The sequence below is a fragment of the Palaemon carinicauda genome, chromosome 11 (genome assembly GCF_036898095.1).
Source record: "Palaemon carinicauda isolate YSFRI2023 chromosome 11, ASM3689809v2, whole genome shotgun sequence".
NCBI classification, from domain to species: Eukaryota; Metazoa; Arthropoda; class Malacostraca; order Decapoda; family Palaemonidae; genus Palaemon; species Palaemon carinicauda.
In genome coordinates this window covers 135,823,002-135,839,407 of record NC_090735.1, presented here as the reverse complement: position 1 = coordinate 135,839,407, position 16,406 = coordinate 135,823,002, and the positions used below count along the sequence as shown (strand labels likewise).

Genomic DNA, 16,406 nt, shown 5'->3' with positions numbered 1-16,406 from the left:
TCCTTAAAAATCCTTAAATCCTTATAAATCCTTAAAATCCTTAAATCCGTAAGTTAGGAGCAGAATAACATGGAAAGTAAATCTCGAAGTCGCTGAGTCGTAGAGGGGCCGCTAGAGTTCATAAAATCCTTAAATCCTTAAAAATCCTTAAAATCCTTATATCCTCAAAAATCCTTAAAATCCTTAAATCCTTAACAATCCTTAAAATCCTTAAATCCGTAAGGTATGAGCAGAATAACACGGAAAGCAAATCTGGAGGTCGCAGAGTCGGTCGGTTCTCCCCAAGTCATAAATTTCTCTGGTTTCTCCTCCGATTCCTGCCGCTGGCAAACTTGGCTCATCTGCACACGGATGTACGATGTTTGTTGATGGTTGAACTTACGATGCAGTGTTGCCAGGTGGGTTAGTCTAGAAATCCCCAAAACTCATGATCAAAAAGTCCCCCCAAAACAACAGAAAAATCAAAATTTCCAAATCTATTTTCTTTTGATTATGTAGGCTTTAGTAACCTAGAAATTATTATTATTATTATTATTATTATTATTATTATTATTATTATTATTATCACGAGCCAAGCTACAAACCTAGTTGGAAAAGCAAGATGCTATAAGCCCAAGGGCTCCAACAGGCAAAAGTCCCCAAAACTCATGATCAAAAAGTCCCCCCAAAACAACAGAAAAATCAAAATTTCCAAATCTATTTTCTTCCGATTATGTAGGCTTTAGTAATCTAGAAATCATTATTATTATTATTATTATTATGAAGAGCCAAGCTACAAACCTAGTTGGAAAAGCAAGATGCTATAAGACCAAGGGCTCCAACAGGGAAAAATCCCCAAAACTCTTGATAAGAAAGTCCCCAAAACAATACAAAAATTAAAATTTCCAGAAATATATTTCCTTCTGATTATGTAGGCTTTACTAATATAGAAATTATCATTATTATTATTATTATTATTATTACTAGCCAAGCTACAACCCTAGTTGGAAAAGCAGGATGCTATAAGCCCAAGGGCTCCAACAGGGAAAGATAGCCCAGCGAGGAAAGGAAATATAGGTTTACTCAATTTTGTTTCTCCTTCATAGAAATGTGCACAGAATATCCCCATCAGAAAAAATCGCCAAATCTAGGGATAGATCCCCCATATATGGCAACACTGCCCGGATGTGTAGTCCTTAATGGCGGCACCCTGAAACCACAGAAGGGAGAGTGGTTGAGGCCGACAGCTGGTGGCGGACTGCGGAACCAGAACTTCCAGTTCCTGGAGTCCATCACCATCAACCTCACTCTCTCAGTGAGAGCGTTGACGTTCCAGTGTGAGGATGGTTCGAACGGACTGTGTGTACCTGGCCCTGTGCCTGCTGTGTGTAGTGTCTCCGCAGGTGTGTCGCCAATTACGATTAGTATTTGCATGAAAGTATTGGACGTGTAGTTTTGGATTGATCTTATCTGTAATTTACACTTGTTTGGGAGTGAGTTTAAAAGATAGTTTATATCAACGCTGTTTCATCAGCTGGATCTCATCTCGTTAAATGGAGTTTCAATGGGATTATGTGTTTGGAGAATTATCTAAACACGAGCTTGAACTGAGCTCTAAATATGAGGATTGTGATAGAAATGGTGTGATCGAATACAAATTTATTATTTTTAATTTTCAATATTTTTTTTCGATAACTTCTTCTTCTTCTTCTTCTTCTTCTTCTTCTTCTTCTTCTTTGTCTGCATCTTTTCCCACTTTTATGTGGGGTCGATGTTTCTGGACAGCGTTCTCCATCTACCTTTGTCCCACACTTCATCAAAGAAACATCGACCCCACATAAAAGTGGGAGAAGATGGACAGAGGTAGATGGAGAACGCTGGCCAGAAACATCGACTCCACATAAAAGTGGGAAAAGATGCAGACAAAGAAGAAGAAGAAGAAAAAGAAGATATCGAAAAAAAATTGAAAATGTGAAATAGCAATTTTTAATTTGATCACACCATTTCTATTTTTTCGATATTTATTGCCGGATATTTACGGTTGGAGCATACTTTGCCCGTAAGCTGAGTACTAAAACGAATTGACAGTGACGTATGTGATAATGATAGTTCTATTACAGAACTATAACAAATCGCTAAATATCTGGATGCTTGAATTTGCCAAGTTTTTCTTCCTCGTAGATAATTCGAGGCATATATGAACCATTGCAAAAGTGGTAATATCAGTAATGTATTCACAAAAATTTTCGAGAAATTAAAGACTTTCTCTCTCTCTCTCTCTCTCTCTCTCTCTCTCTCTCTCTCTCTCTAATATTATCAATAACAGTAAGGTCTTCTTAATAATCTTCTAGAAATTAAACTCTCTCTCTCTCTCACTCTCTCTCTCTCTCTCTCTCTCTCTCTCTCTCTCTCTAATATTATCAATAACAGTAATGTGTTCTTAATAATCTTCTAGAAATTAAACTCTCTCTCTCTCTCTCTCTCTCTCTCTCTCTCTCTAATATTATCAATAACAGTAATATGTTGTTAATAATCTTCTAGAAATTAAACTCTCTCTCTCTCTCTCTCTCTCTCTCTCTCTCTCTCTCTAATATCATCAATAACAGTAATGTCTTCTTAATAATCTTCTAGAAATTAAACTCTCTCTCTCTCTCTCTCTCTCTCTCTCTCTCTCTCATATTATCAATAACAGTAATGTGTTTTTAATAATCTTCTAGAAATTAAACTCTCTCTCTCTCTCTCTCTCTCTCTCTCTCTCTCTCTCTCTCTAATACTATCAAAACCTTGGATGATGATACATAACTTATTCATCATTAATTTTGTTTCCTATGACTTTCTCGATGAGTTATTGACGCCTTCACATTGGGATCCTGTAATGAAGATTCTGACGCTATACTTTTATTTGACGCACATACGCACACAGACACACAAACCACACACACACACACACACACACACACACATATATATATATATATATATACTGTATATATATAAATGTGTGTATATGTGTGTTTATCCATTCGTCTCTCTCTCTCTCTCTCTCTCTCTCTCTCTCTCTCTTTCTCTCTCTCTCTCTTTATATATATATATATAGATAGATAGATAGATAGATAGGTAGATAGATAGATATATTCCTATATAAACATACATTTATACATATGTTTTATACTCTCATTATATATGTATAAATAATATGATATATATACAATATATAGATATATATATGTATATATATATATATATATATATACGTGTGCGTGTATGTGTTGGGGTGTGGGTGTGTATAAGAAGTGTGTACATGCAGAGAGAGAGAGAGAGAGAGAGAGGAGAGAGAGAGAGAGAGAGATCGGATATCTGCTGGAAGCGTAAATTCATCTCTAAAACAGAATGTGGGTTAAAACCAGACGCTACTTTCCCACGACTTTGTTTTGCTACAGAAATGTGTTCGTCAGAGAGAGAGAGGGGTCAATCAACTTAATAATTATCTAGTGCGTGATGATTACACGTGCTATTAAGGCAATTTTCATTAAGGATTAATAGACAATAGGTAGTAGGTTGGCCAGGGCACCAACCACCCGTTGATATACTACCGCTAGAGAGTTACGGGGTACTTTGATTGGCCAGACAGTACTAAATTGGATCCTTCTCTCTGGTTACGGTTCATTTTCCCTTTGCCCACACACACACCAAATAGTCTGGCCTATTCTTAACATATTCTCCTCTGTCCTCTTGCAACTGACAATACCAAACAATTCTTCACCCAAGGGATTACTGCACTGCAATTATTCAGTGGCCACTTTCCTCTTGGTAGGGGTAGAAGAGACTCTTTAGCTATGGAAAGCAGCTCTTCTAGGAGAAGGACACTCCAAAATCAAACCATTGTTCTCTAGTCTTGGATAGTGCCATAGACACTGTCTTGGGTTAGAGCTCTCTGGCGTGAGGGTACACTCGGGCACACTACTCTATCTTATTGCTCTTCCTCTAGTTTTGTGAAAGCTTTTATAGTTTATATATTTCATTGTTGATACTGCTGTTAAAATATCTTATTTTTCATTTTTTCCTTCCCTCACTGGGCTATTTTCCCTTTTAGAGCCCCTGGGCTTATAGCATCCTGCTATCCAACTAGGGTTGTAGCTTAGCAATTAATAATAATATTAATAATAATGATAATAATAATAATAATCCATTGATCCTAGTTTCATCCGATAATGATGATGATTGCACGTCTGATTGAGGCAGCGACCTTTAAATTCTTTAAAAAATTGGAACGTCATGTAATCGTTAAAGAGAACTGTGTTGTCAATTTCACTTTGGCCATTTGTTATTGAACTTGATCACATTCGCGTGGATTTATTGAGGAAGGAATAGAAAGTTAATTCGATATGAACAAGATTTTCTCTGTACTATTTAGTATAATTAACTTGAATATTGCTTGTTTTTTTTTTTTTTTTTTTTTTTTTTTTTCAGTGATAGCGTCCGTAGAAGATACTACGATTTCAGGATAACTATTGCAAAGGTAATTGAACTGTTAACTGATACACCACTAAACTAAGTACAGAAGTATGTGATTTCGCATTAAGATAAAACCTTGAAATTGGGAGGACCAGATTAGGGACACACATCTCCCCTATATAATAAAGAGCAAGTCTCTCTCTCTCTCTCTCTCTCTCTCTCTCTCTCAATATATATATATATATATATATATAATATATATATATATATATATACATATATAAATATATATATATATATATATATATATTTTATATATATATAAATATATATATATATATATATATATATATCTCTTGCTTGAAGACTCAGTCACACTATTCTGTCTGATTTCTCTTCTTGTTTTGTTAAAGTCTTCATAGTTTATATAGGAAATATTTATTTTAATGTTACTGTTCATAAAATATTTTATTTTTAATTTTTTCCTTTCCTCGCTGAGCTATTTTCCCTGTTGGAGCCCCGGGGCTTATAGCATCCTGCTATTCCAACTAGGGTTGTAGCTTAGCAAGTAATACTATATATATATATATATATATATATATAGTTTTTTCTGGTCACGCTCTGCTCTCCCCGTCCCTCGGCTAGGGGAAGGGGAAGTAGTCATACCTTAGTGAGAGGGATTCACATGCGTGTGTGTGCATATCTATCTAAATATTTAGCCATCATTTTATTATTATTATTATTATTATTATTATTATTATTATTTTTACTATTATTATTATTATTATTATGGTTTTTATTATTAATATCATCATTATTACTTGCTAAGCTACAACCCTAGTTGGAAAAGCAGGATGCTATATGCCCGGGGGCTCCAGCAGAGAAAATAGCCCAGTGAGGATAGGAAACAAGTAAAAACAAAATCTCTTAAGAACAGTAACATTAAATTAGATATCTCATATTTAAACTATAAAAAACTCTAACATAACAAGAGGAAGAGAAAGAAGATAGAACAGTGTGCCCGAGTGTACCCTCAAGCAAGAGGGTAGTGTGCCTTAGCCAGAAAGAGATTCCTAGTTAAAAGGGCCCTAAAGAGTCCTATATTTCACTCTTTTTAGGGATTTGGGTCAAGAGCACAAGGAGACGCCCTTGGGCACTGTTCATAACATAAGCATTACTTCGAGTATTTGCTGTGTACCGTCGCTACGTAGTTACCGCTCACCGCCAGGCACTTTTAAACCCCCGTGACTGACAGGAACTCATCTACATTTCCTCTTTTTGGATAATAATCGTCTCCTTTATGGGAAGATTTACGTCTATTCGCCTGCAACCATTTTCGCACCGAATGTTTTCTTGTATCCATGTTGAACAGGCTGACATTAGTCTCTTTCTCTATTTTATACAGTATATTATTGATCTATATATATTTATGTATATATATACATATATTATGTTGTGACATTGTTATATTACCACCTGAATATTTATGTACTCTCTAGTAAAAAAAAAAAAAAAAAAAAAAAAAAAAAACTGAACAACGCAAAATAAGTCATTGAGTCGACCAATGAAATTTCATTTCCTATTCATTCAAGCCTTTGACAATGCCTGAACAATTTGGGAATCGCCAATTGCTAATTTGATGTCATCAATTGAAAAACCGCAAATAATTCCCAAATATTAATACTAGGGGTTAATTAAAGCACTTCCTTCAAACTGAAAACTGACACAGATATAATAACAAGTTGCGCGCAATTGACGCTCGGAAAACGAGTCCCGATTGGTTCAAAATGTGATTCGAAACTTCTCTGTCCGGAAACGAAGGAACTGAGGTGATGGCTCCTTGAAGTACAATGATATATAAGAAAATGATAAAAGTAACAGTGACTAATGGAGCATTTCATTGTTCAGTTTTACGAGCATTTGAGGACCAGGGAAGCGAGAAGCGAAATTCCGAAATCTAGTTCGACTCATCCTCCTAAACTTTCTCTTGTCATTCGAGACGGGTCGTGGAGAATCACCCGCGAAACAGAAAATGTAAACTGTAATTTTTCTGAAAATGAGGTGGCAGATTTGATCCATGTTTTGCTGTTTTGCCAGGAATATAGAAAAGAAAGCAGTGAAATAATTGAGCAACAACAATCATACGAGGAAGATCCAAAGAAAATAGTAGGATTATTTTTATTTAGTGAAACTTATTGCCTTATTGCCTTATTTTATATTTGGGTTCCCCCAGGTCCCTCAGTGTGAGGCACCTCGTATATCCACCAGAGAGTTGCTAATGCATCTTCCGGTGTATTTTGCATCTTCCAGTCTTGGATGGACAGGGATGCAAATATAGAAAAGTAAAAAGGAGTATTAAACTTGATGTGGAGGAAAAGACAAGACAGTATAAGAAGATAAACTTTGGAGGCGCCGTTGCAAAGGCTATGCCTCCCTCACCCCTGAACCAGAACCAGAACCAGAACGAAACTTAATAATGAGTGGGTCGTTGTTATGACGATCGCTTGGGCGTGTGGGTTGTGGGTTTCGGGTGACTGCTGATGAAATGTCTATGTCGAAAGAATTTCGTTGGTGCATCAGTGGACAATAGAAAGTAAACATTTTAAACAAAAAGAAAGAAAAAAAGGAGATAAGAAACGCAACCTCGTGATTTATTGATATTTTCATTATCAATAAATCTCCCACAAAATGCCGAACAACAGGTTAATAGGAAAGGGGGGGGGGGGTTGAATCTTGTGTGTGTGCGTGAGCATATGTATCGAATAATTAATCGTCATTTTTAACATCTCATGGCAAAATGTCTTAATCGGTTTGCTTAAGATAATCATCTCTTCCCTGTTTGCCTTTCGTAAAGGCCTTGCAGCATGTGATGCCCTTCTTATAATTGCCAATGCCATACAGATATCCCTTGACTGTGGTCAGTAAGTTCGTATGTTTGGCCTTGATTTTAGTGCTGCCTTGACAGTGTTAATCATAAGGACCTTGTTTTCAAAATCGTACAATTGCAAGTGGATGGGTCTTTTCTTAGCATCATTATAGAAATTTTAAGTAATAGTTAAAAAAGAGGGGTTGTTGATGAGGACCATAGTGGATATAGGAATGTGATGCCTGGTGTTCCTCAGGGTAGTGTTCTTCACCCACTTACTCTATTATATTAGGGGAGGATATGTCTGTGTGTGTATGTATGTGTATTTGTAAAAAAAAAAAAAAAAGTCATAAATACCTTCACCATTTCCGTTCACTGAGCCCTAATCTCTCGACATCAACAAACAATTAGTCCATGACCGGGACTTGCCTCCAAATTTGGCAACAGAGCAAAAAGAAAGTTAAACCTATATGTTTATTATGCGCTTTCTGGTATCCATGGCGCATGCGTGGGTAATCGCTTTCTCTCTCTCTCTCTCTCTCTCTCTCTCTCTCTCTCTCTCTCTCTCTCTCATGTTTGTTATTCTGCTTCCAGTAAAAACATTTCCTTCTTTTCTCACTCTTTCACATCGGTTGTATGTTGAGTAAATGTTCGAATGATTTCTCTTCTCACTACATCGGACCCTCGATAAACTAACGCCATCTTGTGAGGCTTCGTTGCATGATTCATGCAACTTTCTTAAGGTTTAGTTATTTTTTATCTTTTCCAAAGAACCTTCGAGCTCTTGGCAATTGGTTATTTATAGCTTGGTTAATTTTAGGCTTATTTAAAGCTTGGTTGATTTTTCTCTTATTTAGAGCGTGGTTACCTTTTCGCTTATTTAATTCAAAGCTTGGTTAATTTTTTTCTCTTATTTAGAGTTTGGTTAATTTTTCCCTTATTTAATTCAAAGCTTGGTTGATTTTTCTCTTATTTAGAGCTTAGTGACTTCTTTACTTATTTAATTCAAAGCTTGGTTAATTTTTCTCTTATTCAGAGCTTGGTGACTTCTTTACTTTATTTAATTCAAAGCTTGGTTTATTTTTCTCTTATTTAGAACGTGGTGACTTTTTTACTTATTTAATTCAAAGCTCGGTTGATTTTTCTCTTATTTAGAGCGTGGTGATTTTACACTTATTTAATTCAAAGCTTGGATAATTTTTTTCTTATTTAGAGCTTTCTTACTTTTCTCTTATTTAATTCAAAGCTTGGTTAATTTTTCTCTTATTTAGAGCTTGGTGACTTCTTTACATATTTAATTCAAAGCTTGGTTGATTTTTCTCTTATTTATAGCTTGGTGACTATAAGCCCAAGGGCCCCATCAGGGAAAATAGCCCAGCGAGGAAAGGAAACAAGGAAAAACAAAATATCTTAAGAACAGTAACAACATTAGAATGAATATTTCCTACATAAACTATAAATATTTCAACAAAACACGAGGTAGAGAAATAATATAGAATAGTATGCCCGAGTGTACCCTCAAGCAAGAGAAGAGCATTGATAATAATGAAAGTGAATTGTCCTCCTATTATGACGATATATTATTTTAATTCTATACTTTTTATATACGAATGAATGGTTGCGTATAAAGGGGTTTTTGCGTAAAGCGTATGTACAGTATTTCCAGTACCTGTAATGTGAACATTTTAAATTCTCCTCATTTGAGGTCATGTAAGGAGAGGTTTATGGAATAGGATGGATAAGGCTGAATTGTGAATGTGTGTGTATGTATATATATATATATATATATATGTATATATATACATATATATGTATTTATACATATGTATATATATGTATATATATATATATATATATATATATAGTATATACATGTATATATATAATGTTTATATATATTATATATATATATATACATAACAAGAGAGAGAGAGAGAGAGAGAGAGAGAGAGAGAGAGAGAGAGAGATCAGATATCTCCTGGAAGTGTAGATTCATCCCTAAAACAGAATGTGTGTTTAAGTAGACAATACTCTCCCACGGGCTTGTCATGTAAGTAATTAAGTAACAAAATAGAGAAGGAGAAATGAAAGCGAATAAAATATATATAATGATGTTGATGGGAGATATTTGACATGAAAAAACACTTTTAACCTTCAGATAAATTGAATGTTTCGATTAAATCACAGCAACGAATCAGGATAAAAACAATCACACTATTAGTGGCTTTTTTTTTTTTTTACTCTCGTAATGAAAACACTGTGGTTAAAACAGATTTTTTTTTCACATGCTATTTGTTTAGGCTTAAGAAGTGTTCGTAGAAGAGGCTTTTAGTGCCAATGTTTATTGAAGGTAGAATTGAGGTTAGAGTACACATCAGTGAAGGATAAGAAAAAAATTCCTGCGGCGTTAATCCTGCGATGTTGAATAGGAATAAGAGGAATGATGTTTCCTTTTTATCTATAGTCCATTTCTTTTAGCGAGTCACATTTGCACCGACTTGCAGAGGTGCCCTTTTAGCTCGGAAAAATTTCCTGGTCGCTGATTGGTTGGACAAGATAATTCTAACCAATCAGCGACCAGGAAACTTTTCCGAGCTAAAAGGGCACCGTTGCGAGTCGGTGCAAATATGACTCACTAAAAGAAATAGACTATAGATACTATTATCAGGACCTATTAAAAAATTACCTTAGTTTGCTTTGAAAATATACTAATACAATTAGCCTTAAATCTACGTTGTGGTAGCCGATGTGGTAACGTCCCTGACTGGTGAAAGCCAGACTGGGGATCGAGTCCCGCTCAAACTTGTTACTTTCTTTGGTCGCTGTAACCTCACCATCCTTGTGAGCTAAGGATGGGGGGCGGTTGGAGTAGCCTATCTGCCGAGTCATCAGTTGCCATTGCCTGGCCCTCCTTGGTCCTAGCTTGGGTGGAAAGTGTATATATGGTTCGTGTCTAGGGCATTGTCCTGCTTAATAGGGCAATGTCACTGTCCCTTGCCTCTGCCATTCATGAACGGCCTTTAAACCTTTAAACTTGAAGGGAAATAAAGGATTTCTTGTATAAGCTTCAACACTTGTCCTTTTGGAAACTTTTGGAATTAATGATACACCTTTAAAGGCTTAAAAGACACCCATTAATAGCAGAGGCAAAGGGACTGAGATAATGCCCTAGCTAGCAGGAAAATGTCCTAGAGAAGGACCATATATACATATGATCAGCGCCCTAGCCCGCTCTCCATGCAAGCAAGAACCAGGGAGGACCAGGGAATGGCTGGTCATGACTCAGCAGTTAGACCTATTGGTTCCACCAAATCCCCATCCCTAGCTCACAAGGATGGTGAGGTTACAGACACTACAAGAAACTATCGAACTTGAGAGTAACTTGAACCCCAGTCCAGGGATCGTCAGGGAGGGACGTTTACAATAGGCCACCACAACCCCCAAAACCCGTTATAGTTCTGTTATCGGATTAGTCTGAATTTAGTCTACATAGGAAATATTTATTCTAATGCTGTTACTATCATTAGAATATTTTATTTTTCCTTGTTTCCTTTCCTCACTGGGTTTATTTTCTCCGTTGGGGCCCCTGGCATAGCATCCTGCTTTTTCAACTAGGGTTGTAGCTTAACAAGTAATAATAATCTATATATATATGTATATATATATGTATATATATATATATATATATATACAGTATATATATATACATATATATATGTATATAGATATATATAAATAAATGAATAGATATATATACACATATATACACATATATATATATAAATATATATACATATAATACATATATATGTATATATATATATACATATATATATATATATATATATATATATTAAAAAACACAATGTGACCAACAACCACTACAAACCACAATGAAACGTTAAGCCAAGATATATTAGAACGTCCTCGACCTATTACGTCCAATTGCCAGGTTGTGTGGCATCATGAAGAGCATTCCACGCCTAGCGCAACATTTTTTTTTCCCTAATCGTGTAAAAAAAAAAAAAAAAAAAAAAGCGTTGATCGATACTAATGACTGTTCGAGGTTGTGGTTACGAGTAAGTGTTGTTACTACGGGGACTGTGGTTGTTTCTTTGTTTCTCGTCATTGTTTGATGTTGTTTTGCTTGAAAGCTTCAAGGAAAATTGGCGATGTTTTTAACTTGGTTCATTCGTGTGCTTTAATGCTTCAATGAAATTTGACAGTGTTTTTAACTACACTCATCCGAAGTGTGGTTGTTTCTTTGTTTCACGTCATTGGTTGATGTTGATTTGCTTGAATGCTTCAAGGAAATTTGACGATGTTTTTAACTTGGTTCATCCATGTGCTTCAATGCTTTAAAGAAATTTGACATTGTTTTTAACTTAGTTCAACCAAGGGCTTCAATGTTTCAAGGAAATTTGATGATGATTTTAACTTAGTTCATCCGTGTGCTTCAATGCTTCAAGGAAATTTGATGATATTCTTAACTTTGTTCATCCATGTGCTTTAGTGCTTCAAGGAAATTTGAAATTGTTTTTATCTTAGTTCATCCGTGTGCTTTAATGCTTCAAGGAAATTTAATGATGTTTTTAACTTCGTTCATTCGTGTGCTTCAATGCTTCAAGGAAAGTTTATTTTGTTTTTAACTTTGTTCATTCGTGTGCTTCAATGCTTCAAGGAAATTTGACATTGTTTTTAACTTTGTTCATTCGTGTGCTTCAATGCTTCAAGGAAATTTGACATTGTTTTTAACTTTGTTCATTCGTGTGCTTCAATGCTTCAAGGAAATTTTACATTTTTTTTAACTTAGTTCATTCGTGTGCTTCAATGATTCAAAGAAATTTGACGTTGTTTTTAACTTAGTTCAACCGTGTGCTTCAATGCATCAAAGAAATTTGACATTATTTTGAATCTAGTTCAATCGAGTGCTTCAATATTTCAAAGAAATTTGATGTTTTTAAGTTGGTTCATCCGTGTGCTTCAATGCTTCAAGGAAATTTGACATAGTTTTTAACTTACTTCATCCGTGTGCTTCAATGCCTCAAGGAAATTCGACGGTGTTTTTAACTTTGTTCAACCGTGAGCTTCAAGGAAATTTTTGACATTGTAACTTCGTTCATCCGTTTGCTTGAAAGTATTTTGAAGTTTTTAACTAAGCTCCTCCGTGTGCTCTAATGCTTCAAGGAAATTTTACATTTTTTTTTTAACTTAGTTCATTCGTCGGCTTCAATGCTCCAAAGAAATTTGACGTTTTTAACTTAGTTCATTCGCGTGCTTCATTGCTTCAAGGAAATTTGACGTTGTTTTTAACTTAGTTCAACCGTTTTGCTTCAATGCTTCAAAGAAATTTGACATTGTTAGTTCATGCTACTTGATTGTAGGTGTGATCATCTCTTCACGGTCTGTCTCAGGAAACTTTGATAGATTTCTTAACACATTTCTTTGATATATTCCTCTAGTTCCAATGGCTGGTAGAGTACGGTATGTACCAAATATATACCAAATATACCATGTACCAAATTAATTCATATACCAAATTAATAATAGATAAGGTTGGACACTGTTTTGTTAAGGGATAGGTTATGGGCAGTGGCAGATTAGTTCACCAAACTTTCACATGGGCTCTAACAAGGTACTAGAAGAGTTGGATGACCCAGTCCTACATGGCTGAGGAATATGAAGTGTGAAGTAGGAGATGATGAATGGAGAAGTATTGAATTAAAAACTTAAAATAGAGACGACTGGCGAAATCTAACCTAGGACATTTGCGTCAATAGCCGTAGGAGGAGATGATGATGATGATGATGATGATGATAGGAAAGGTGGGTAAAAGAAGAATGAGGATAGTTAGCCAACTAACCATGGTATGGATTAGTTTGGACAGTTAAGTACTAGTAAGAGTGCTGTAAAGTGTGGTTTTAACCAAAATTTATTCACATAAAGGTACATTTTTTTGTTATGGTTGGAAAGTTAATTTAATACAATAATTTCTTGTTAAAGGTACATTTTTCTTGTTATGGTCTGAAAGATAATTTGATACAATAATTTCTTGTTATGTGTACTTTTTTCTTGTTATGGTCTGAAAGATAATCTAATACAATAATTTCTTGTTAAAGGTACATTTTTTTTATGGTCTGAAAGTTAAGTTAATACAATAATTTCTTGTTTTTCTTTTAATTTTTGTATTCTGGTATTCTTGGCAACTGGAGTGGTAGATTTCATAGTGGATCAAGAGTTTTTAAATTTTTGAGATAGAAGAAGAATATTAATCCATTAGAGCTTTTGATCTTTTAAATTTGATGCTAGATTTGACACTTTTGGTGCCAAACAAAAATATTAAAAATTTTATATATTTTTTTCTTTAATTTCCAGCTAATACTAATGAAATTGATAATAGCAATATTACAGATAATAGATATATTAATAACGATTTTATTTCTTCTACTAATAAGGATTATTTAATCATAATACTAATAGCACTAATAATCTGATAATAATTGTAACGTTGAAGTGGTGATTAAATCAACAATATTATTATTATTATTATTATTATCATTATTATTATTATTATTATCATTATTATTAATAGTAATATTATTACTTGCTAAGCTACAACCCTAGTTGGAAAAGCAGGATGCTATATAATAATGAATATTGTAATGAAGAGGGTTACTATGTTAATGATAAAATGTTTTCGCAAAAGTAATTTCTTCTGTAACCATTGACAGTTGATCATCATATTACATATTAAAACGGTTATGATTATTCAAATAGTTATGATTTAATAGAAATAAGATATACCTTATTCTGTTTGTGAAAATCTTTTTAAGATTTTATCCCTTAACAACATTATGTAGATAATGTATTGAAAATTTTATCTGATTTTGCTAAAAGATGTCTTTACTAGAATTTAGGAAGCGTTGATAACTTTCAATTGTTAAATTTCTTTTTTATTTCAAGCTAATGTCAAACAACCACTTTGAGAATTAGATTTTCTGAAAGTTTGGGAAACGGAAATAGCAGAACAGGAGAAAGTATAGCAGTAGAGAGAGAGAGAGAGAGAGAGAGAGAGAGAGAGAGAGAGAGAGAGAGAGTCACCAAAGATGGTTTTCTTCATAGAAGACAGAAAGAGAGAGAGAATCACTCAAGATGGTTTTCGTCATAGAAGAAACTTTCAGAGAGAGAGAGAGTCGCCACTAAGGGTTTTCATCATGCGAGAAACTTTCAGAGAGAGAGAGAGAGAGAGAGAGAGAGAGAGAGAGAGAGAGAGAGAGAGATTCATCCAAGATGGTTTTCTTCATAGAAGAAATATTCAGAGAGAGAGAGAGAGAGAGAGAGAGAGAGAGAGAGAGAGAGAGAGAGAGAGAGAGAGATTTACCCAAGATGGTTTTCGTCATAGAAGAAACTTTCACACACAATATCAAAAGTGATGGATCATACTATTGTAAAGCGAAACACTTTTTCAACCACTGTTGTTGTGCTGGTGTTGAAAGACTCAATATTACAACGTCTCCATGAATTCATAGAGAATTATTAATGATTAAAAATTGTTCCCACGATTAACTCACGCTACAGGATTAACGTATGCATCAACTTGTGCAGTAGATTAAAGCCTTTGGGCGCCTCAGTGAAGGAGCGTCCGTAATCATATACCTACGTTGGGAAAGAGAAAGGATTCTATATGGGATTGAATATATTGGGACACCCTGTAATGCTTATTCGTATTTGAGTCACCCTGTAATGCTTCTGCTAGTTTCAACATGATTATGGAACTTTGTGAATCCAGAAATCCGAAATATGACCACATTATGATGATTTCGTCTCAACAATAATGGAAAGAGATATGATATGCATATATGAAAGCACCTATGAATCAAAGGCTTCAAATCTAACCATGGAGAAATATATAATTCTACCCAACTGAACGATCACACATAAGACAGTGACCTACTACTTCCAATACTTCATAATTGGATTATAGAAATCGTGCCACTATTCTCTCTGTCCCTTTCCAGTGAGAATTGTGTTTAAGTAAAGAATTAACATGGAGAAAATTCCATGCATCATCTTCAACCTCCAGATGTGGTATATTCTGCAAATTTTGTATTGCTAACAAGATGCCAGTATTCAAAATATTGCATAAATCTTTACTTGAAGAAAACCCACTGTTTACGTTGGGACCTTTTCACATAGCCTCGTTCAAGTAAGAGAAGGTGAACTAGTAGACGGTAGAAAAGGATAATTACTTGAAACTTCTTTCAACTCTGACACTTTATTCTACTGTTAATTACAGGATCTATCACTCAAAGAACTTCCTTAACTTGTACGGGTTAGCACCATTAACTTCGGGGGTCCGTGGGATTCCAGTTAACCCTCTTTCTTGGTAATTGCTAATACATTTAGGAGTGAGTGTGCGCGTTTATGCGTATTGCAATTTACTACATACATACATGGAGAGCTGACGTAAATACCATTCAATCATAATTATGCTGATTTACAGCTGTTAATATTATATATACAATTTACCCTCTACTTTATTTCCTGAGCATTAGACCTACAAAATCTTTACGATCTTAGAATTGTCTCCCTGGACAATTCTATCCTGTCCGTAATACTAGGCAGGCAGTTAATTCTAATAGCCAGGCCTTCTCCATCATGAGGCTGAATACTACACAGTATTCTAGAAGTTTTATTCCAGCTGTTACCAAGTTGTGGAATGATCTTCCTAATCGGGTAGTTGAATCAGTAGAACTTCAAAAGTTCAAAGTTGGAGCAAATGTTTTTATGTTGACAAGGCTGAAATGAGTCTTTTTATTGTTTATATATGACATATTTGTTTTTGACATTGTTAATAGTTTATATAGGACATATCTGTTTTGACGCTGTTACTGTTTTTAGAATGATATATTGTTAATTTATTCTCATCATTTATTTATTTCCTTATTTCCTTTCCTCACTGGGCTATTTTTCCCTGTTGGAGCCCTTGGGCTTATAACATCTTGCTTTTCCAACTAGGGTTGTAGCTTGGCTAATAATAATAATAATAATAATAATAATAACTCTTGATATGATTCTTTAGGGTTGTGGTGGCCGATGTGGTATC

General features: G+C 34.7%; 1 protein-coding gene across 1 annotated transcript in view; it reads left to right on the top strand.

Annotated features, from left to right (window-relative positions):
* The first annotated feature begins 1,233 nt into the window (after positions 1–1,233).
* The window catches only part of LOC137649786 (uncharacterized), a 27,974-nt gene continuing 12,801 nt past the window's right edge, over positions 1,234–16,406 (top strand). The window contains exon 1 of the mRNA XM_068382730.1: positions 1,234–1,382. Within this exon, the coding sequence (XP_068238831.1) occupies positions 1,323–1,382 (60 nt within the window). The 5' untranslated portion in view covers positions 1,234–1,322. The remainder of the gene's footprint in view (positions 1,383–16,406) is intronic.